Source organism: Chrysochloris asiatica, unplaced genomic scaffold (assembly GCF_000296735.1).
Source record: "Chrysochloris asiatica unplaced genomic scaffold, ChrAsi1.0 scaffold00007, whole genome shotgun sequence".
NCBI lineage: Eukaryota > Metazoa > Chordata > Mammalia > Afrosoricida > Chrysochloridae > Chrysochloris > Chrysochloris asiatica.
Window position 1 is genome coordinate 26,628,563 of NW_006408525.1, and position 23,601 is coordinate 26,652,163.

At 39.6% G+C, this 23,601-nt stretch overlaps 2 protein-coding genes across 2 annotated transcripts in view; one reads left to right on the forward strand and one right to left on the reverse strand.

Annotated features, from left to right (window-relative positions):
- The window catches only part of LOC102835250 (keratin-associated protein 9-1-like), a 46,539-nt gene extending 40,609 nt beyond the window's left edge, over window positions 1-5,930 (forward strand). The window contains exon 3 of the mRNA XM_006833679.1: window positions 5,610-5,930. Coding sequence (XP_006833742.1) covers window positions 5,610-5,930 — 321 coding nt within the window. The remainder of the gene's footprint in view (window positions 1-5,609) is intronic.
- Window positions 5,931-17,803: 11,873 nt separating this feature from the next.
- Window positions 17,804-18,886, reverse strand: LOC102835621 (keratin-associated protein 29-1-like). The gene has a single exon (XM_006833680.1). It carries the CDS (start codon window positions 18,884-18,886, stop codon window positions 17,804-17,806), a length of 1,083 nt encoding a protein of 360 aa, XP_006833743.1.
- Window positions 18,887-23,601: the final 4,715 nt, after the last annotated feature.

Consider the following 23,601-nt stretch of genomic DNA (forward strand, 5'->3'; position numbering starts at 1 on the left):
CATTATATTGGGAGCAAGCCACTCCCCACAGGAAAAACCCCTTCAATTGATTAACTATTCATAGACATTCGTCATGGTGTTAATTATACCTATATTAGGTTTTATAAACATGGGAATAAGCACATGCCAACTTCCAAAGCTCTGGAAATCCTGGACTAGTCAAGTTGGCACAGATCCATAGCCATTACAATGTCCTAAGAACAGAGAGAAAATACTGTCACTATCACTTCTAAGGAGCATTCTGGCTATATTTCATCCAAGACAGATATCTTTATTCTTCTGGCAGTCCATCATATCTTCAGTATTATTCATTAGTACCACAATTCAAATGCATCCATTCTTCTGTGGTGTTTCTTATTCACTGTTCAACTTTCAATGACTATGAAGCAATTGAGAATACCATGGGCTGTGTCAAGCTCACCTTATTCCTCAAACTGATTTCTTTACTTTAAAGAGTTTAAAGAAATCTTGTGTGTCAGATTTGCCTAATGCAATATGTCATTTGATTTCTTGACTGCCACTTCTCTGGGCCTTAATTTGGGATCCAAGCAAAATCATGTGTTGACAACTTTAAATATTTCCTCCATTTATCATGATGCTATTTATTGGTCCAGTGTGAGGATTATCTTTTTCTTTACATTGAAGTGCAATCCATACTGATGGTAGATTTGCATTGTTATTGCTTTTAGATGCCATCCAGTCTGCACTGACTCATAGCCACCCTATACACAACAGAACAAAACACAGTCCAATCCTGGGTAAACCTCACAATTATTGCCACGCTTGAGACCATTGATGCTGCAACTTTGCCAAACCATCTCTTTGGGGGTCTTCCTCTTTTTCTCTGACCCTCCACCTTACCAAACATGGTAGCCTTCTCCAGTGTCTGGTCCCTCCTGACAATATGTCCTAAGTATGAGAGTTGAAGTTTGGTCATCTTGGCCTCCAAGGAGCACTCTGGTTGCACTTCTTCCAACACAGATCTGTTGGTTCTTTTGGCAGCCCATGGCACTTTCAGTATTATCCTCCAACACCATAACTCAAAAGCACCAATTCTTCTACAACCTTCCTTATTTACTGTCCAGCTTTTGCATGCATATGAGATTATTGAAAATACCATGGCTTGGGTCAGGCATACCTCAGTCCTCAAGCTGACATCTTTGCTCTTCAACACTTAAAAAAAGTCTTGTGCTGTAGTTTTGCCTAGTGCATTACATCATTTGATTTCTTGACTCCGGCTTCCATGAGTGTTGATGGTTGATCCAAGACTGAAGTCTTTGATAACTGCAATCTTTTCTCCCTTGATAAGACAGTTGTTTATTTGTCCAGTGATGAGGATTTTTGTTTTCTTTACATTGAGATGCAATCTATACAGGAGGCTATGCTCTTTGATCTTCATCAGTAAGAAAGTTAAGTCCTCTTCACTTTCAGCAAGCAAGGTTGTATCATCTGCCTATCGCAGGTTGTTAATGAGTCTTCCTCCAATTCTGATGCCACGTTTTTCTTCATACAACCCAGCTTCTCAGCTTATTTGTTCAGCATACATGTTAAGTAAGTATTGTGAAAGACTTCAACCCTGTTGCACACCTTTCTTATTTTTAAACCATTCAGTGTTCTCACTTTCTTTTAGAACAACTACCTCTTGGTCCAGATACAGATTTCTCATGAGCACAATTAAGTGTTCAGGAATACTCATATTTTGCAATGTTGTCCATGGCTTGTCATAATCCACACAATTGAAAGCCTTTGCATAGTCAATAAATCACAGGTAAACATCTTTCTGGTATTCTCTGTTTTCAGCCAAGATCCATCGGACATCAGCAATGATACCCCTTGTTCCATGGCCACTTCTGAATCTGGCTTGAACCTTTGGAAGTTCTCTGTCAATGAATGGTTGCAGCTGTTTCTATATTACCTTTAGTAAAACTTTATTCACATGGAATATCAAAGATATTGTCGAATGGTTTCCTCATTCCGTTGAGTCACCTCTTTTTAGAATGGGCACAAATATGAATCTCTTTCAATTAGTCAACCAGATGGTTGTCTTCCAAATTTCTTGATATAGATGAGGGAGTGCTTCCAGTGCCACCTCAGTTTCTTGAAAGATTTCAATTTTTATTCCACCAATTCCAGATGCTTTTTTTTTTTTGCCATTTCCTTAAATGCACTTTGGACTTCTTCCTTCCTTATCATTGGCTCTTGATCATACGCTATCTCTTGAAATGGTTGAACATCAACTATTAACTTTTGGTACAGTGATTTTGTGTATTCTTTCCATTTTTTTTTTTTTTTAATGCTTTCCACATCATTAATTAATTTGCACATAGAATCTTTCAATAATGAAACTCGAGACTTGCAATTTTTCTTCATTTTCTTCAGCTTGAGAAATGCTGAGTGTGTTCTTCCCTTTTGGTTTTCTGGCTTGAGATCTTTGCACATTTCATTGTAATATTTGACTTTGTCTTCTTGATCTGACCTTTGAAATTTTATGTTCAGCTCTTATACCTCCTCAGTTCTTCCATTTACTTTAGTATCTCTATGCTGGAGAGCAAGTTTCAGCGTCTCTTCTGACATCTATTTTGATCTTTTCCTTGTTTCTTTTCTTCTTAATGAGTTTTTGCTTTCTTCCTATATGAGGTTCTTAATGTCATCCCACAACCCTTCTGGTCTTCGGTCTTTAGTGTTTAATGTATCAAATCTATTCTTCAGATGATCTCGAAATTCAGGTGGGATATATTCAAGGTCCTATTGTGACTCCCATGGACTTGTTTTCATTTTCTTCAGCTTCAGCCTGAATTTGCATATGTTCAGTTGATGGTCTGTTCCACAATGAGCCCCTGGCCTTGTTTTGACTGATGATATGGAACTTTTCAACCATCTCTTTCCACATAAGTAGTCAATTTGATTTCTGTGTATTTCATCTGGTTAGGTCCATGTGTACAACCATATTTTATGCTTTCTAAAAAAGGTATTTGAATTGAATTGCATTGGTTTTGCAGAATTCTATCATGGGATCTCCAGCATCATTTCTATCACCAAGGCAATATTTCACAACTACTGATCCTTCCTCTTCGTTTCCAAGATTCACTTTCCAATCACCGATAATGATCAATACATCTTGATTGCATGTTTGAACAAGTTCAGATTCAGGAAGTTGGTAGAATTCTTCTATGTCATCCTCACTTGGTTTAGTGGTTGGTGCATAAATTTTGATAATAGTGGTATTAACTGGTCTTCTCTGTAGGCGAATGGATATTATCCTATCACAGATAGCATTGTATCTCATGACTGATCCTGATATGTTCTTTTTGATGATGAATGGAACAGCATTCCTCTTCAATTTGTCATTCCTGGCACAGTAAACCATGAGGTTGTCAGATTCAAAATGGCCAATATCAGTCCATTTCAGCTTACTAATGCTTAAGATATCAATGTTTATGTATTCCATTTCCTTTTTGACAATTTCCAATTCTTCTAGATTCATACTTCATACATTCCATGTTCCTATTATTAATGGATGTTTATAGCTGTTTCTCTTTTTTGAGCTGTGCCCATCAGTAAATGAAGATCCTGAGGGCTTTACTCCCATGGGCTTACTCTATTCGTGTCATCATGGCCAACTCTACTTTGAGGAAGCAGCTCTTTCCCAGTCACATTTTGAGTGACTTCCAACCTGAGGGGATCATTTTCTGGCACTATATCTGATAGTGTTTTTCTGCTGTTCATAAGGTTTTCAGTGACTAAGTATTTGGAAGTAGTTCATCTCTCCTTCTTCCTAGTCTGTCTTCGTCTGGAAGCTCATCTGAAACCTGTCCATTGTGGGTGACCCTGCTGGTACTTAAAATACCGGTGGCATAGCTTCCAGAATCACAGTAAATCACAAGGCACCACGGTATGAAAAACTAACAGAGGTGTGCTGGAGATTTGCATTATCAAGCCAATAAGGCCGAATAACTATTTCTCAATTTAGAGAATTAATTTTAATGAAAACCAACAAAAAATTCTGAGATATGACATCAGCAGCATTAACAACTAACAATAAAATAAATAAATTAGGCCTTAAAACTTTTGTGTATTTATGGACTTAATCAACAAAGAGTTAACTACAGATTGGTAGAAAATTTGGAAGAACCATATATCTGAAAAGGATGTGATAGCCAGACTATATATACAACTGTTGTTACTTAACAACAAAAATGCAATTAAAATATGAATAAAAGCATTATGAAGATATTTCTCAAAATAAGATATGCAAATGACCATGCAAAGATGCTCAATGTCATTAGTCATTTGGGAGATGCAAATCAAAACCACAGTGAGATGCCACTTTAAGTCAACTAGGATGGCCATGAGTTAAAACAAAAATGAAAAGCAACAGGTATTGATGAGGATTTGAAGAAATTAGATCCCTCATCCTTTGTCTGTTAGATTGTAAAATGATGCAGTCACATTCACAATACCTCAAACAGTTAAACATAGAATTACCAACTCAACGGACAAATACACAGCTAGATGCATACCCAAAAGAATTGAAAGTAGGGATGCAAACAGTTCATTGTAAATTAGTGTTCACTGCAGTATTATTCACAATAACCTAAGAGTAGAAGAAATCTAAATGTCCATCAACATATAAATGGATAAGCAAAATGTGCTATATACATATAAGTATAATGAAATTTTACTCAACCATAAAATGAACTGAAGGGCTGATTCATGCTACATCATAGGTAAACCTTGAAAGCATTATACTAGGTAACATATGTCAGTCACAGGACCAGAATCACTAACTTGTCCCGGTTTGCTGAGAACTCCTCAAGAATTATTTCAGTAGCACTGCAAGTCTCACATCCTGGGCCACTCCTCAGCTCTGGGAAAACCAGGACGATTGCTCACCTGGAGACATAAAGTGATTGATGTTCTTCTGAATCCCAGTGTATTGCTTCTCCTTCTATCCATCTGATTTGCTTCTATTTTGCCTGACAGAAGAGATTGTGCCAAACATCCTCTACACAAGCCTCTTTGATAGAACTGGGATATGCAGGTACAGTGGTTGCCATGGATATCTTTTTATTGTAGCCTTAATATCAGGCTTTTGGGGTGAGTGGTTTGGATCCAGCAGGGTTTTAATTTATCGTAAATGAATCAGCATCATGTGCCTCTCCAAGTGCACTTCCTAATCTAAGTACAGCCAAAGAAACTAAGGGAGAACAACAGCTCTGATTGTCCCAACACAACTGGAACTATCACATGACCATATGATGGTTGAAGCAGGAATGATGCTGTATGTAATCACCTGCCTTTTGTCTGGAAAGAAGTTTCCATAAATACTTCTCAATTAAGAAATATTAAGCAATTATTAAAAAAAAGGATGACACTGAAGAACAACTTCCTCCTTGGCAATTCCCCCAGTGACAGTAGAAAACAACATGAGCAACAAGGAAAGTTCTGCTCATTGGTCCCAACTCTGGGGGTTCAGTGTATAAAAGCCCCAGGACAGAAGGAATTCTCAGAATCTGGGAAACTCACTTCTGAACAGAAGCCCACCCTCCACACCTGACACCATGGCCCAATCCTGCTGCTCCCCTTGCTGCCAACCCACCTGCTGCCAGCCTTGCTGCCGCCCTACTTGCTGTCAAACCACCTGCTGCACCACCTGCTACCAACCAGCTTGTGGGACCAGCTGTTGCCGTCCTTCCTGTTGCAGCACACCCTGCTGCCAGCCCACCTGCTGTGAGTCCAGCTGTTGCCAGCCTTGCTGCCGCCCTGTGGGCTGCTGCCAGCCAGCTTGCTCTGGCCCCGTGTACTGCCACAGAACCTGCTATCTCCCAACATGCGTCAGCCTGCCTGGTTGCCTGCCTGAGAGCTTCGGGAACATCAGCTGCCGCCCAGCTTGTGGTGGATCCAGCTGCTGCCAACCTTCCTGCTGCTGAGCCTCCCACCATAGAATCACCGTCACCGACCATGTTTCTCACAAACAACATGTCAGTTCCCCAGTTACTGCCCTAAGCTCAAATACCACACATCACTTGCATTCAGCATATTATAACCAACTTTCTATTACTCATCTTCTTGATTAAAGCGCTTTGTGCATTGTGTTGGTAGAGTGCAGATGAAAGTTGTAGGTCTTCTTTTGGTGTCCTTGGCTGAAAGTCATTGCTTAGTCTTGGACAAATCACCATCACTCTCTCATTAAGTGACCTGAATTATATAAATCCTTACCATTTTTTCTGAGTCTTTTTCATCGTGTTTTGAAACGTATGCATTCTCTTACAACCATCCTTCTATTGCTCATCTTCTTGATTAAAACACTTTGTGTCTTGTGTTGATAAAGTGCAGTTGAAGTCACTTTAATTTTCTTCCTTATCTCTGTTGACCTTTGTGTCAGTTGCAGGTGTCCTTAGGTTGTCCTGGACCTAAAGTCATTGCTTGTTTTTGTACATGTGACCTTCATGCTCTCTCATTAAGTGACCTAAATAATAAATTCTTATCATGTTTAGTGTGTCTTTATAATCATGTTTTTTTCTTAATGTACTCACTATCTTATTGTCTTGGTTTCTCCTTCTCTTGATTAATTTGTATTGACTTCCCTGCTCCAAGGAAGTTTCCCTAATTCCTTTCCAATAAAGTCTTTGCTCTCTCCTAGCCTATATTGTGATTTTGCTCTTTTTACAACATTTAACTTATGAAGTTTACATTCATATTTTACTTCATAAATATTATCTTGAACCTGACAAAGACCCCTAAGTTGGCAGGACCAAGAGAATTGGCTCCATCTTACAGAAGAATAAAGTGCCACAAATAAACCCTGGAGAGAACCCTGGGAAGATATGTGATTTGAGTTGCCTGTCTAGCAGTGAAAGGAAATTTTTGACAGTGCAATTTATTCTTCTCCTTTCACAGATATTGTGTTTTCAAGTATTTCATTTGTATTTCTAAAACATCAGTGACTAAATTCACTTTATGGGCAGCAGGCTATTTTTAAAGCCATCATTGTGTCTCTGACATTACACTAGTACATTTAAGCTAGGAGCTTACTAGAAGAATTCTTTGTTCTTTGATGTCATGGAAATGGCATTCTAGTATGGTCTCTTTCATTTAGTTTGTACAGTGTGAAAAACAAAAAAGGAATAAGTAAAGAGCCAGAAAACAGACTCCCAGGACGTATTTCAGATACTCCCAAACTTTGAGACAATTTTGAGAACATTATTAAGGAATGGATGGACACAGTTCTTGGAATTGATCTGCTATAACCACTGCATGGGAATTTTACCTTTTAAACACCCACTATCTCTACACACAGCACCTTGCATTTTATGACGGATTTCAAATCATTGGATCTGACAACCAAGCACTTGGCAAGAAGTGTTTCAAGTTTCTTTCCATCCCTAAGGTTGTTTGAATTTCCTAATCACTCCCTGTCCTGCTCCATCTTTATTTCATTGATTGATTGCCAACATGTTACCATTCTCTGAAGTCCATGTGCATTCAAACACATAAAACATTCAAATGTATAATGCCTCAAAGGAAACATGCATACTCTTGGTCACTGGCATTCATTTAGACAAGGAAAATTATGGTTGTTTTCCAAAAAGCGTTCACAACCTTGATAAATTCATTAGGGCTTGGGCCTTCAGTCTTGCAGACCAAATTTTGTTTACATATCAAGGGTGAAGCCACCTTTGGGGGAAGAGTCACGTTATCCAAACCAATAAAACATGAAAGCTTAGTTATTAACTTATAGGTGAATTAACTTTAAGGAGAACATAAATTGTCTCAACCACCTCATATTTTCCATGCAGAAGATTGTTTTGAGAGAAAGGGACAAGACAAAGACATAAAAGGACCTAAATGTTGAGTGGCATTTGATGCATTTGCTTTACAATAGTTCTCATCAGTGGAACTGGAAAACTCTTAGCCCCACAATTAACTCCTCCCCTGGGCAGTGGCTGACAGCATACTGCCAATATTTGCCTTAGCACTTCTCTTAACTTGGAGTTTGATGGTTCATCAGTACACTTCCACCCCCAGTTAAGTTTCATATTTTTTATAGCTTTAATCTGAGTCAATTCCTCAAACTTGGCATTGTTGTTGTTGTTAAGTGCCATCGAGTCGGTTTCGACCCATAGCGACCCTGTACAGGGTTTCCTAGGGTGTAAATCTTTATGCGAGTAGAAAGCTTCATCTTTCTCCCGCGGAGCGGCTGGTAGTTTCAAACCGCTGACCTTAAGGTTTGCAGCCCGATTCGTAACCGCTAAGCTACAAGAGCAACTTGGCATATAGTCTCTTAAAGCTGATTTTACATAATTTACTTTTGGTCCTTTATGATGTAAATCCCCAGTCTTGGGTGGTATTTCACTGCGTATTTCCCAATTTTGATACCTACTCACTCAAGCCATTGCATTGTGAACATCCATGACAAAATGTGTCTTCAGTTTAGTTCATCTCAATGATAGATCTGTTGGCTATTTATGATATTTCTAATTGTATTGGTGGGTAAGTTAAGTTTCTTTTTTCTTTCTCTTCTTTTTCAAAGTCTTAAATTTTTTTAAAAGAACCTCAATACTTAGGATTGTTATGACAATATTGTCTTATTTTTGTTTCTTTGTTCATCAGGTGATATTCTAGTGCCAACAGCTTGTTATGAATGACACATCCATCATCCTCCATCTCCAGTGAGGTATACTGGTAATCATGCCATAGTATTGAGTTACAATCATTTCCTTCAATAAGTATACTGTGGATTGTACTGTAGTTAATTTCTTCTACTTATCAGTTGAGTATACAGGACACCTCTGTATTAGGTTCTCTAGTAAAATATAAGGGTTGCTATGGGTCGGAATCAACTCGACAGCACTTAACAACAACAGTAAAATATTCCTAGTGTGGCACTGTAGGATAAGCACTGGACTGCTAACCACAATGTTGGTATTTCAAAACCACAAGTAACTCCTTGGAAATCCTATACAGGATTTCCTAAGAGTCAATGGCACTTAACAGCAACAACAGTGACATATAATCTTATTATGGAAAGACCAGGGGTTATTTTGAGAAAACTGGTCTTGGTCTTTGTTTTCTCTATCAAAAGTGGAGAAAGCTCAAGACTTTTGCCATTGGAAACTTTCTCCTTGAAATCTCTCCCATAGCACATGGTTCACAAAGTACACAATGGCATTTTTTTCTTGTGTGTGTGTGCTTAAAATGAGAATGAATATTTGGCTACAACCTCAGAATCTCAGATGGATTAAGTATAATTTAAGAAGAACCTTTAGAAATGACAACAGAAAAATTCATTTTAAAGTCATTTGAGTCATGAAAGAAATGGAAATCTTCACCAGGCTCCTATGCAACATATGTAAAAATATATAGAAAAGTAGATTAAAAATTAGAAAAAAATTACATGATTCCCACTTAAATACACAAAGGAGACATTATTCCAGAAGAATAGAGTATTCAAAAAATAGAGAAATGTAGAAGATCAAGAATTCTGTTGTGAATTTATTAGTGAGTTGTTCACTATATGTCTGAGACTAAATGTCTGAGACATTTCTATCTCTTCCTGTTTCCCTAGCTCAGACTGTTCGAGATTCTTTTACAGATGATGACAAGCTGTACCTTCCCAATTAGAGTTGAGCTCAATCTTTTCATCTATCTTTGTTCAGATCCTAGTAACTGGAATTGCTCAATATTTTTGCATAGTTTTTCTCCAATCGTTTCATTATTCTTGCTCCCTATTCCCTACCTTTTATGACAATTTTGAATTTTCTTCTAGTTACCATGAGGCCTTTCTAGTTCATCTTTTAATAATGATTTATATGATCCCTAGATCATTGAAATGCTTTCCTTTGGAAAATGTTTTGCATGCTTAAAAAACACTTCTAATCTTTCACCATATCCAATGAGCAGAGATCACATTGATATTCTTAATTGGATAAGGAGAGCTCTCTGAGGGTGTCTGCAACACAGGACATAAATTAATGATTCAAATTTTACTGACTCATGTCTCTGATCAATCACAGAAGTTAATCTCAGGCCTTCTCCTTAATAACCCATGATTTACAACACCAACAAATGGACAAGTGCCAGAATCTTGCTCCTTGCTCAAATCATTCATCAAAAAAACCTTAAATTGCATAGATGGTGTAAACCAGATAAAGAAAACAGACATGCTTGTGACATGTCTTTACCACCCCATTACTCACGGTGATTGTAGCCTATCACTGACCTGAAAGCCTCCTTCTAAACAGAAGCATTCCTCATCTAAGAATCCCATGATAAAAATCAAGGTCTACTGGATGGTCCACTTTTACCAACTCATCTTTCTTCCTCCTCTTTGATATAGTTCATTTCAGTGAATTGAATTATTCTTCTGATGATTTAAAATATATTTAAAACAGGCTTCTTGTATTTATTCCACTCATCAAATACTATATTATTAGGATTTCTACTGATGGTTTTTGACAAAACAAATCTGCTGCACAAGATCTCTTTTAATTGTTGAAGAGTAAAGATGTCAGTTTGAGGACTAAAGTGCACCTGACCCAAGCCATGGTATTTTCAATAACCTCATATGCATGTGAAAGTTGGACAGTAAATAAGGAAGACTGCAGAAAAATTCATGCTTTTGAGTTATGGTGTTGGAGGAGAATATTGAAAGTGCCATGGGCTGCCAAAAGAACCAACAGATCTGTGTTGGAAGAACTACAGCCAAAGTGCACCTTGGAAGCCAGGATGGCCAGACTTCATATTTCACACTTTGAACATGTTGTCAGGAGGGATCAGTCACTGGAGAAGGATATCATGTTTGGTGAAGTAGAGGGTCCAAGAAAAAGAGAAAGACCCCAACGAGATGGGTTGGCACAGTGGCAGCAGCAATGGACTTAAACATAACAACGATTGTGAGGTTGTCCCAGGATCAGGCAGTGTTTCATTCTGTTGTGCATAGGGTCAATATGAGTTGTGCCAACTCAATGGCACCTAACAATAACAACACTGATGTTTTGGATTTAGCTAATGCGTGTACAATTAGAAATGAAGATATGCATATGATTTTCATCCCCTTTCCATGCTGTGGTTAATAGAAAAGTATGTTTTAAAATAGAACTATTGTAAGGTGAGTAAGGACGTCCTTAAACAAGTTGAAAATCTAACACTTTGTGTTGATAATGTTATGCTAGTGCTTGAGATATAGATATCAAGGCTTCTTTTGTTTTCTTCCATATTTTAAACAGGAAATAATAAAACATCTGTAAAGAGAAAGAGACATCCAAGATTAGGATATGATGAACCGTTAACCAATTGTTAGCTGTAGGGAAATGGGTTGGGGTATGCAGGGGGTGGTGGGTAGAGGTAGACAGAGCTTTCCAGTTTTTGTTCATACATTGTTTTCTCATTCAAGCCTGACTTACTTTTTAAAATAAAAGAAGAAGAAAGAGTAATTTTTCCTTCTGAACCAAAAAAGGGAAGTTGCAATAGAAGAGAAAGATAAAAAGATATATGACTATCCGGAGAGATTTTATATGAAATAAGTTCTTCAATGTGGTGCTGCTTTAAAAAAATTTTTTTTTTTTACATAATATGTTTCCATCCACTTCTTGCCCAACTTCTAATCAATGAGCTGTCAGCTTGTCCATATCTAACAAGGAAAATCCAGGCAATGAGATAAAACCTAAGCTCCCTCTCCCTCTAGGATATAGCACAAATAAAATGAAAGTTATGCTAGAAATATTTTATCTAGTGTCTGTCTTATCAAACAATAGATAATAATAATAGAATTGGAAAGATGACCAAACATTTATAAAGATAGCACAAAGCCCAAAGATCTTACACCACCTAGATGCCAGATAGATGCTCTGAGGGAGAAAGTTGAAGCTATCTGCTCTTGTGAAGATTTAAAGCCTAAGAAACCCTATACAGGGTTGCTATGAGTCGGAATTGACTCGACAGCACTTAACAATAACAACAAGAGTCTCTGGTGTGGCTAGGATAAGCACTGGACTGCTAACCATGAGGTTGGTGGTTCAAACCCACCTGTCACTCCTGGGAAACCCTATACAGGGTCTCTATGAATTGGAAACAACTCAACAGGACTTAACAACAAGAGTCCCTGACAGGAGTCCTGGTGTGATGCCGTAGGATAAGCACTGGACTACTAACCACAACAGCACGTAACAACAACAGCAGAGTCTCTGACAACAGCAGTGAGGGTGGCAGTGTTTTCTTCTATTGTTCATAGGGCACTGGCCCAATGACATCTAAGAACCTAACAGAGACTGGATGGTTTTATGCTATTATGGCCCAGAGCATTTAAAAACTGGAAGAAAACCACACATTGAATTTTGAGGACTCTTAGAGAACAAGAAATGCTGAAGTCAGGTGAGTATCACTTCAATTTCCACAGTTCTACAAACCATACAAAAATGCGGCATCAAGATTGGAGGAAGACTCATTAACAACCTGTGATATGCAGATGATACAAGCTTGCTTGCTGAAAGTGAAGAGGACTTAAAATATTTACTGATGAAGATCAAAGACCACAGCCTTTGGTATGAATTGCATCTCAATGTAAAGAAAACACAAATCTTATCAAGGGAGAAAAGATTGATGTTGTCAAGGACTTCATTCTTCTTGGATTAACTATCAACACTCATGGAAGCAGCAGTCAAATCAAATGATGTATTGCATTAGGCAAATCTGCTGCACAGGAACTTTTTAAAGTGTTGAAGAGCAAAGATGTCAGCTTGAGGACTAAGGTGAACCTGACCCAAGCCATGGTATTTTCAATAACCTCATATGTATGCTAAAGCTGAACCATGAATAAGGAAGACTGTAGAATTGGTGCTTTTGACTTATAGTGTTGGAGGAGAATGTTGAAAGTGCCATGGGCTTCCAAAAGAACAAATAGATCTGTATTGGAAGAAGTGTAACGAGAGTGCTCTTTGGAGGACAGGATGGCCAAACTTCGTCTCTCATACTTTGGTCATATTGTCAGGAGGGACCAGTCTCTGAAGAAGGATCTCATGTTTGGTAAGGTTGTGGGTCAGAGAAAAAGAGGAAGACCCACAGCGAGATGGATTGGCAAAGTGGCAGTATTAATGGGCTCAAGTGTGGCAACAATAATGAGGTTGGCCCAGGATCAGGCAGTGTTTCAATATGCTGTTCATAAAGTCACTATGAGTTGGTACTGACTCGATGGCACCTAACAACAACAACAACAACAGCACAAACCATGCACCTATAAGCTTGACCTCAACTTAGGAAAAGATTCTAGGATACCTTATCCAAGGGATCCTTTGTTAACCCCTAGAAAAGATAGAACATGGAACCACTTAGACCAAGTCATGTGTTTAGTAAATATCAATAAAAACAAAATCCACTACCAACCTTGAAAATTTCTTCACAATAATAGAGAAAGGAAAGTCATATTATTGAAAAAGCGTTAAACCAGAATGTTATGTATCATGATCACAGGCAATTTAATTTGCTAAAGAAACTGAAAAATCAGAAAGGCTCTTCGTCTATATGTTGTTGCGTGCAGTTGAATAGATTCCCATCATAGTTACTCTATATGACAGAGTAGAACCGCCTCGTAGGTTTTCCTAGGCTGCATTCTTTACAAGCAGATCACCGGGTCTTTCCTTTTATGGAACAACTGATGAGTTTAAATCGTAGACGTTTCGATTAGTAGTCAAATGCTGAGCCATTGTGCCACCAGGATTTCTTAACCTTTATACAGCTGAGTGGATCCAATCCATTGCATATATGTCTTCAAGATTAAATTTTTAGTTTTCTAGTATCTTTATGACAATATACCTGAAGTTACACTAATCTTTTACCAGGAAACAGGGAGGTAGGAAACAATTATCAAAAGTTTTATTTTAAAGAAGTGACTGTCAGATCCTTGAGTTAATACTTTAGATTTGGGAATTCTGAAAGAAAAAAGCAGAAGGGCTCCAACAGGAAGAATTAAAATCGCTCATTTTCAATTTGCATTTGTCCTTATACATATCAGATTAATTTGACTTTTTATCTTTGCTAGATAAGTTGATGACTGAAAATCAGTAGAAAATGTATCTAGATTTCAGCAGAGCAATTGAAAAGAATTTTCATAATATTTATTAAAAAGAGCAGAGAAATATATACTGAATTCAGAGACAGCCGCCAAGACACCTCTAATTTCCAGTTTCAGCATCTCACAATGTTGTTTGTTGTTGTTCTTAAGTGCCATTGAGTTGGTTCTGACTCATTAACCAATAGAAATTACTACTTGACTCCCAAATTCAGTCTGGAACAATGAGCTAGAACTGTCCTGCATTAGAAGGACAATTAGACAACTGGATGGTCTTTCCTGCAGACCCTCAGAGCATCTGAAGGTTCCTAGACTCAAAATAAGGAACGATATGCCTGAAATTGATGGAAGAACATCAAGATGTTGACCACCTTCCTTTGTGGTCTATTTTGAGAATAAAACACAGATATAGGAATAAGAATTTCTAACTCCAATGGACTCAATCACAACCCCACCCCCCACTTTCTCGTCCACACAGGTACAACCAGGCCATCAGTATGGCTTTGTTGCTGTTGCTAGGCGACATCAAGTCAGTATCGACTCATTGCAACCATATGCACAAGAAAATGAAACACTGCCCCGTCCTGTGCCAACCTCACAATCGTTGCTACATTTGTGCCCATCATTGCTGCCACCATGCCAGTCCGTCTTGTTGGGGGTCTTCCTCTTTTTCTCTGACCCTTTACCTTACCAAACATGATATATTTTTCCAGGGACTGGTCCCACTTGACAATATGTTCAAAGTATGAGAGATGAAGTCTGGCCATCCTGGCCTCCAAGGAGCACTCTGGCTGTGCTTCTTCCAACACAGATCTGTTTGTTCTTTTGGCAGTCCATGGTACTTTTAATATTCTCCTTCTACAGTCTTCCTTATTCACTGCTCAACTTTCACATGCATATGAGGTTATTGAAAATACCATGGCTTGGGTCAGGAGCACCTTAGTCCTCAAACTGACATCTTTGCTCTTCAATACTCCAAAGAGGTCTTACGCGGCAGATTTGCCTAATGTAATACGTCGTTCGATTTTTTGGCTGCTGCTTCTATGAGTGTTGATGGTTAATCTGAGCAAAATGAAGTCTTTGATAACTTCAATCTTTTCTACATTTATCATGATGTAATTTATTGGTTCAGTGGTGAGTATTTTTGTTTTCTTTACATTGAGGTGCAACCCATTCTGAAGGCTGTGGTCTTTGATATTAATCAGTATTTTAAGTCCTCTTCACTTACAGAAAGCAAGATTGTTATCATCTGTGCATCACAGGTTGTTAATGAGTCACCCTCCTATACTGATGCCATGTTTTTCTACTAGTATGGCAGTAGTGGGAATATGAATTTAGCAGCAGGTATGCAAAGACCGGGGCAGAGATGTCAACAAAGGGGCTAGGAAACTAATTGAGAAATGACAGCATCGCCCCTATAGAAAGACAGAGGCCCTTTCACTAAATAAAACTTTTGACACTTAGTCATCTAAATTCCAACAATTTTCTTAGTGGGAGCTGAAGTATCTAATCTAAAGAATAATACTTGATTATGACATCAGACAGACATTCCCTAGAAGAAATATGGCTGTTTTCAAAAGAGGAGGGAGACTACATCCTGGAGCTGTTAGAAAAGAGATCTTGAGTTAGGCGTGGGGCACAGTCCCTTTAAAGTCAACTTGATGTCTAGCAGTCAAAATACTGACTTGAATCATCACAGTGTAAGGTTCAGTTCAAAACCTGATCATTCCATAGACTCTGAGGTCCGTGATTACTGAGGAGGCCAGATTTCCTTGAGGATGAACTATGTATCATTGTTACAAGTACCACCAGTTGCCACTGAGTGAGTTTTGTGTGTGTCAAAGTAAAACTGCTCCAGACGATTGTCAATGGCTTGCTTTTTAGAAGCAGAGCACCAGGCCTTTCTTCTGAAATGTTTCTGGGTGGACTTGAACTGCTGACTTTTCAATTACCAACCAAACACTTAACCATTTGTGCCATCCAGGAATGTTCTTGCTACAAGGAAACCAAGCCCAAACCTGTTGTTGTTGAAATTGTTTTCACTCAGGAAGACCGTATGTGCTACTGAGTAGAACTGCTCCATGGGATTTTCTTGGTTGTAATGTGTGGCGCTGTGGGATAGTGTACTGACCACAAGGTCGGTGGTTCAAACTCACCAGCAGCTCCTCAGAAACCCTCTACAGTGTCACTATGAGTCAGATCTGACTGGTCAGCCCTTACCAGCAACAACAGCATTCTCTATGAAAGGAGATCGTCAGGCCTCTTACTTCACAGCACCGCTAGGTGGGTTCAACCCGCCAACCTTTAGGTTGTTGATGGTGGTTATGTGCTGTGGAGTTGGGTCCAACTCATAGCGACCCTGTACAGGGTTTCTGAGGCTGTAAATCTTTAGGGGAGCAACAAGCTTCTTCTTTCTCCTGCGGAACAGTTGATAGTTTCGAACTACTGACCTTAAGGTTCACAGCCCGATTCATAAGCACTACACTACAAGAGCTCCTTAACCTTTAGGTTAGTCAAGTGCAAATTGTCTGTACCCCAGGAATGTTATTTGCTACAAATATGCACTGTCAATTTCCTGTTAAGATTTTCCAGAATGAAAATTAATCACAGCAATGAAAAAGCATCTATATTCAATAACCACACAGTAGAAATACAAAACTAGCTCAGAAGTTCCACTGGACTAATTGTTTTAAAAACGATTTCTTAAAATGTCAAAAACATCGTAAACAAACAATCACAAAAACAAACAAAAAGCTAAGGAGCTTTAAATTGTCCTTAAATTGCCCATCGGTGAATTGATTATTGGAGCCAATGTGTGTCACTGTCAGGTCAACTCTGACCCATAGCAAGGCTGCATGGCTTCCAAGGCTTTAATCTTTATGGACGCAGATTGTCACACCTTTCTCCTGAGGAGTGGCTGGTGGGTTTGAAAAATTGACTTTTTGGTTAGCAGCCAAACAATTAGTGTTCCACAGGGTTCCTTCCAGAACCAATACCTCTTGTTTATTTCCATCTCTGGCTTCCCTGAACCAATTCTGTCTGGCTACCATAAGTCTATTTACTATGGGGAAATTGAGGCTACTCCCATCAACAAAGCTGTTGGTTGGAAGTGAGTGAACTACTGGTTTTGAGTCCCTTCCAACTTGAGCATCTATGTTTCTAGGCTTCAGAGGCCCTTGCAGACTAATGTGTGCACTCTCTGATGACCTCTTGTGGACACCAATGGGTACCAATTGGTCCCAGCATTGGGATGGAGGAGGGGGGTGGCTGCTGACTTAATGGGTCCGGTGTCATCATGTTCAGATGTGACCTGAAGGAAATACATGTAAGGGTATATTGAAAGGAATGAAGAATTCATGAATGACGAATCATTTTTATTTTACTTAAATCAGTCATGCTTTTATTAGCAGTCAACAACAAAGGAGTCTTCTTAGAGTCTGGCAGCTTCAAAAGAAAGAAAAATGAAAGACGGCTTTGCTAAAATGAAATGACTTGACAACATCAAAATGCAAGTTATAGCCCGGACCATTGCAGCTGAAAGGTCATGTTGGTTAAGAAAAAAAATATCTCTTAGAACTGGACGAGGTTCCTTATGAGCACCTGGAAAAAATGTGGGCTTGAACTCTGAGTAAATAGAAATCAGGCAGCATTTGTGCTCAATGCGAGACAAGTACCAACAGGGTGCTGTGCACTTGTAGATGGCGGCAGATGCTCAGAGGAGCTGTGAATTGTGCTCCATCAATGAAGTGCTGTCTTCTGGAAGTTAGACTCGTGGCTGGGTTGGCAGGAGGTCGACAGGCAGTTGCTTGTTTTGCAGAAACTTGGTGATGTGGTTCGGAAGCAATTGGAGCCACCACTGGATGATTTGCCTAAACCTGTCACACAGCAAGCTGGTAGGCAAGAGGGGGATTTGCAGCCACTTTGGTTGCAGGAAGCCGATCCACCACAATTTGGTTGGCCAGAAAGCATGGTGCCACAGGAAACTGATTTACAAGGGTTCCTAACAAAACAAGGAAACTGACAGGTAGCCATTGGCTGGCAGATGAAGGAGATGGAAGAAGCTGGTTGACAATGAAGTGGCTGACAGGAGGAGGGCACACAGCAAGTAGGATTACAAGAACTGAATGCATATGTTGGTGGCTGGCAGGGAACAGGCATGCAAGGAACTGATTGGCAAGGCTTTAAAATGTAGCAGACAGGTTGGCAATACATTGATTCGCAGGGCTGGCCTTCACAGCTAGTGGGCTGACATGAACCTGCTTGACAGCAAGATGTTTGGCACGAACTGGACATACAGATGGTTGGTGGGCATGATGTTTCAGGACCGGAAGTTACCTCAGAGCAGGGTGGCTGGCAGGATCTAGTATCACCGCAGACTGATTGGCTGCAAGCTTCCTGGCATGATCTGGACACACAGACAGGTTCCTGGCAGGAGCCTAGTTGGCAGGGGCTGGCTTCGGAGCACTTGACCTGACAACCAGCGGATTCCAAGCAGGATGGCTGGCATGTGCTAGCCAGACAAGTGGACTGGCCAGTACTGGATTCATAGCAGGCTGTGCGGGAACAAACGGGTTGGCAGACAAAACCCACACAAGAAGTTGATGGATGGCACGTAGTTTGGCAAGAAGCAGTTTCACAGCTACTTGGGGTGTTGCTGGATGACTGACGGCTCTCTTGGCAGGTGACCAACTGCCATGTTCTGCTCTGGCAGGAACTGGGCAAACAGATAGCATTTCGGAAGCTGCTAACACTTGGGCATATGGAGACGGTGGGCACAGCTGGGATGGCCATGGCGCTTCCAGGACAACAATTGTCCGCCATGGTGCTGGTGCTCACCTTGCAAGGGAGTTGCAAACTCAGTGCATCTGAGTTTGAAAGACATCTAATACATGGGGGCTTTTATACTCCTTCACCATAGGCGTTGGCACACCACATAGCATCTTTCCTTGTTGTTGCTTGCATTCATTTACATACAAACATCTGATTAGCAGGCTTCAGGAGCCTAGCAGGTGTTATATCCACTTTAAAAAACTTGTCTGTTGAGTTGGAAGTTTCCCTGCTGAATTTGGATTCGTTCATACAGCTCCTGCTCTGGAATGAGTTATCTCTTTTACAGGTTGTTCCCCACTCACTGAAGCAGGTCTTTCCTCGCACTAACCTCTCATCAGGAGGCCTCAGCCAAGCCAAAGTTGCCCGCTCTTCCTCCTGGAATGCAGTTCTGCACCATTCAGTCAATCCGGAAATGAAGCTCTGACCCAGTTGGAGAAGGGTGATAAAGATGGGGAGTGGAATATTAGGCAGTAGATCCTAAGGGCATTTAAATGTCTTCACCTCTGTCTAGAACCTTCCTGTTTGGCTTTCCTGAAACTTTGCTGCTACTAGTAGTAGTAATAATGGTTTGCATTTATCTACCGAGCCCTTGATGACATTTTAAATTGGCTCCTCCCAGTAACATTAGGTAGTAAGTACAGTCTTTTCTGTGTTCGAAGTGGCAAAACTCACGCAGAGACTTAAAATTATGCTCCCCAAATCATGCAAGTTATGAAACAGAAGCAAGATTCAAACCTAGGTTTATCTGATCCGCAAACCTCTGGCCTTAACCACCTACTAGACCTTCTGACTTTAGCCAAGGGGATTCTACTATAGTGCCAGAGTCTGATATTTGCGCAGCAGCACACCAACTCACAGGCAGGCTGCCCAGGTGCCATGCTGAGGAGCATCTGTTGCTCTAGTGACTGCAATCATCCACTGGATCTAGCCTGCCTAAGTACCTCTGTTTATCAATACATCCAAAGACAAGCTTTTAATTTGGGGAATAGGACAAACCTCAAGCTATGTTGAGAAGGATTAAATTAATTCTTTAGAGTACATCACACATGAATTCTATGAATAGAAAAGCAGAATAACTGAAAGTGATAGACATCCCAGCAGAGCAGTTTCAGTATTAAGTCAACCTTTTCCAGGAGGGCTTTATAAGGCACTTTCTTGATCCTGCTCTTCCTGGCTGTCCATTACCAGTCAACTTCAGTGTCAGATATCCATTCACACGCTGACCCAGTTCATGCTGGAGATCCATGATGGAATAGAAAGATAAATGGCTTTGGAAGCAAGACACGCTGATCTTTATTTCTGTCTCTTCTACTAACTCCCTTTGTTGAGCAGTTTGGTTAATTACACAAGTTTTCAAAGTACCAAGATTTCATCAACTGTATTAGAGTGCTGATGTGGCACTGTGGGTTAATGCACTGGACTGCAAATTCAGCTTGAACCATAAGGTTGGTGGTTCATGCTCACCAGCCACTCCTCTGAAACCCTTTACAGGGCTGCTATGAGTTGGAACCAACTTGATGGCACTTAATAACAATTGTATTGAGCTAGCTATTTTTTTCTTCTTATTGGTCTCTCACTGATTAAGGAAAATGCTAAAAAATATGAAAGGTACTTTGCAAAATACCAGCTACAAAATACTTTCTTCTTAACATCTTCCTCACTTCATTTTAAAAGGAAGAGAAACTTTTCAGGTTGGAACAATGGCTGTCAAACCCTCCATGTCTTTAAAATGCTTTTCCTCAGTGATTGTTTTTAATGTCACAGAGACAATTCTTTCTTTTGCTCTCCTTATCTTTGTTCATTTGGGTACCTGCACAGTCTCTGCTCTGTGTCTTATTCTGAATACTCATACCCAGAAAACCACCATCTTTCAAGGGGAAATATTTGCAGTCTTAACAAACAGGACAATCAAAATGAGAAAATGGATGCATTTGAGAAGCCATGTTGATTTCTATCTATAAAAGGTGCCAGTATCCTGTACCTATATCTAACACTTTTTCTGTTTCTAAACAATTCATTTTTACATCGTTTTTCTCTAAGTGATCATGCTCTTGTTTCTTTCTTCTTTCCCTTTTTAATATTTTATTGTGCTTTGGGTAAAGGCTTACACAGAAAATTAAGCTCCCATTTAGCAATTTTATACTAATTTTTCTGAAGCATTGGTTCCAGCTTTCACATTGTGTCAACATCCTTGTGCTTCCCATTCTGTTTGTTCTGTCTCCATCGATCTAACTTCTCTCCCTCTCTTTGCCTTCTTTTCTTTGCTTTTGGGTAAACAGTGACCATTAGGTCTCATATAGCTGATTGTTTAAGGGAGTGCATTATTCACAGGTGACATTGCATTTTCTTTCTTTTTAAAGAAACTTCTTCAAAGAGAAAACTTTCATTTTTCTGTGGCTCAAAGCCACATTTAGTGTATCACTGAGGGCTGTTGTGACCATATCAAAAATAATGCATAAAAAACGAAGACTTTAGACAGAATGAGTTTTGGTCATTTGCTTGTCACTAGCAGTGATTATCCTGAATTTTTGCTTATTATTCCCTTGTTTTGCATGTGCATAACTCATACATTCATATGTGTGTACATACATGTTTATGTATTCATACACTACTATGTACACATATGTATTTGTGTATGTGTTATGCGGTACCTTTAGATATATATGTGGCCTGATGGTGTTTGTTTACATCAATCAACATAATTTTACTGAGGTTCACCTATTTTGTTACATGTAGCTATTGCTTCTTCTTCTTCTTTTTTTTTTCTTTGCTATATAACATTCCATAGGTGAAAGATGAAGCTTTCTGCTCACACAAAGATTTACAGCCTCGGAAATCCTACATAGGGTCACTATAAGTCAGGACCAACTTGAAGACACAACACCACCATCAGCAATATAATGTTCCATTCCAATGCCTAGATGAAACCATCGTTCCAACACCAATGTTCTGGTTACATTTCACTTTTGATTTTTTTCTCTACCATTGCCTAATCCAGTATGTCTCAAACAGGAGTGAGTTTTGCCATGCAGAGCATGTTTGATAATGTTTAGAGACATTTTTGGTTATCACAACTCAGGGAATACTACTGGCATGTAATTAGTATAGGCCGGGGATGCTACTTCACATCCTAAAATGCACAGGACAGTCCTCCTTAACAAGTAATTACTCAGCCTACATTAGCAATAATGCTGAGAAGCCCTGATCTACCCTCATATAGTATTGTGATAGCCCAAGATACACTGTGAGGACATGGAATAGCTCTCCATTCTGTGGATTAAGTGTAGGGGAGACTTCTTTGACAACATACTGTCCTTGAAAACTATAAGAGGGTATGTATGGAATTTATACAAGTGTATCTTATAGAGACTGCTGTTGTGGTTGTTAGTTGCCACCAAGCCAATGACCCCATGTGCAGAATAGATCCGTAAGGTTTTCAAAGCTTTGTTCTTTCAGAAGCAGATTTTTCAAGGCGCCTTCAACTAGTAGTTGAGCACTTAACCATTTGTGTCACCCAGGGACTGTTTATAAGAACTAAGAGATCATAAGAAAAGATTTCTCACAATAACCCAACTTACCTGGATCTTCCTTATTATAAATATGACCCCTAATTGTTCTTTTCATCCCACTCGAAATCCAATGACTTTCTAACCAGTTACCACCTCCACTCTGTCTATATCCCTTCACATGCACAGCCAAGGAAGCTTCCAAAATCCATTGTGTTTCATGTTGCTGCCTGTATAGAATCCTTCAATGACTTAATGGCACACCCACACCAAACCCAAACAGTTCTGTCTAGCATGTAGCCCCTGGCATGATCAGATCACTGTGTACTTATCTAACTCCTGACTTACACAATGTTCTACACACACCTGTGCCCAAGACTCACTACTGAGTAGTGTGCTTACAAACCCCATTCATTTATACACGTTTCCTCCCTGTTTTTAATTGGTTAACTCCTACTTGTCCTAAAAGACTCAACTCAAGCATCACATTTCCCAAAAACTAGTCCCTAGTTCCTCCTTTGTCCTGCTGATTTCACAATGCCCTGTGCTTGCCTCTGCACCTGGGATTACCACAGCAGAATGTCATCAATGTCTACCAGTCTCCCCATCAGAGTGGACTCCTTAATAGCAGGGACTAAGACTATTGTCTTTGTATTCCGAGAGCCTAACTCAGACTATAGAACCTAATAGCCATCTAATAAGACTTGTTGGGTGAAAAGATGGATGGATGGATAGATGAATGGATGGATGGATGAAAGAAGTTACCCTCAAAGACAATGCAAGTCAGCTAATGAGACTATAGCAAAACAGGTTGTCAATAAGAATAGCACATCACTTCAACTTAGCTGCATTTATTGGATAACTGAATATCTCAAAGAACACTAGCATACAGAGTAAGAGAGGAGACAGATGTGAAAACAAAAGAGTTTAGAAAAGAGATTTGAGGTGATATGACAAAGCAGCTCTTCCAGCTTGATGGCTACAGCAGACAGGAACCTAGAATGTCCCCTTCTCAGTGCCCTGGAGCCTTCATGTAGATCCGGACATTTCTGATGTGTTCCTTGAAACATAAACAGATGAAAAGAGATGGCGCAGAAAGAAAAAGAGTCTAGCTAAGTCATATTGAGCCTTTGGGACAGCGGTCAAGTTTTTTTTCTAGCTGGTGACTTGCTTTGCAGGAATGGGTGGACTGAGGCCAGT

Excerpts from the sequence above, each read along its gene's own strand:
- LOC102835621 (XM_006833680.1), bottom strand. The coding sequence starts at position 18,886 with ATGGCGGACAATTGTTGTCCTGGAAGCGCCATGGCCATCCCAGCTGTG.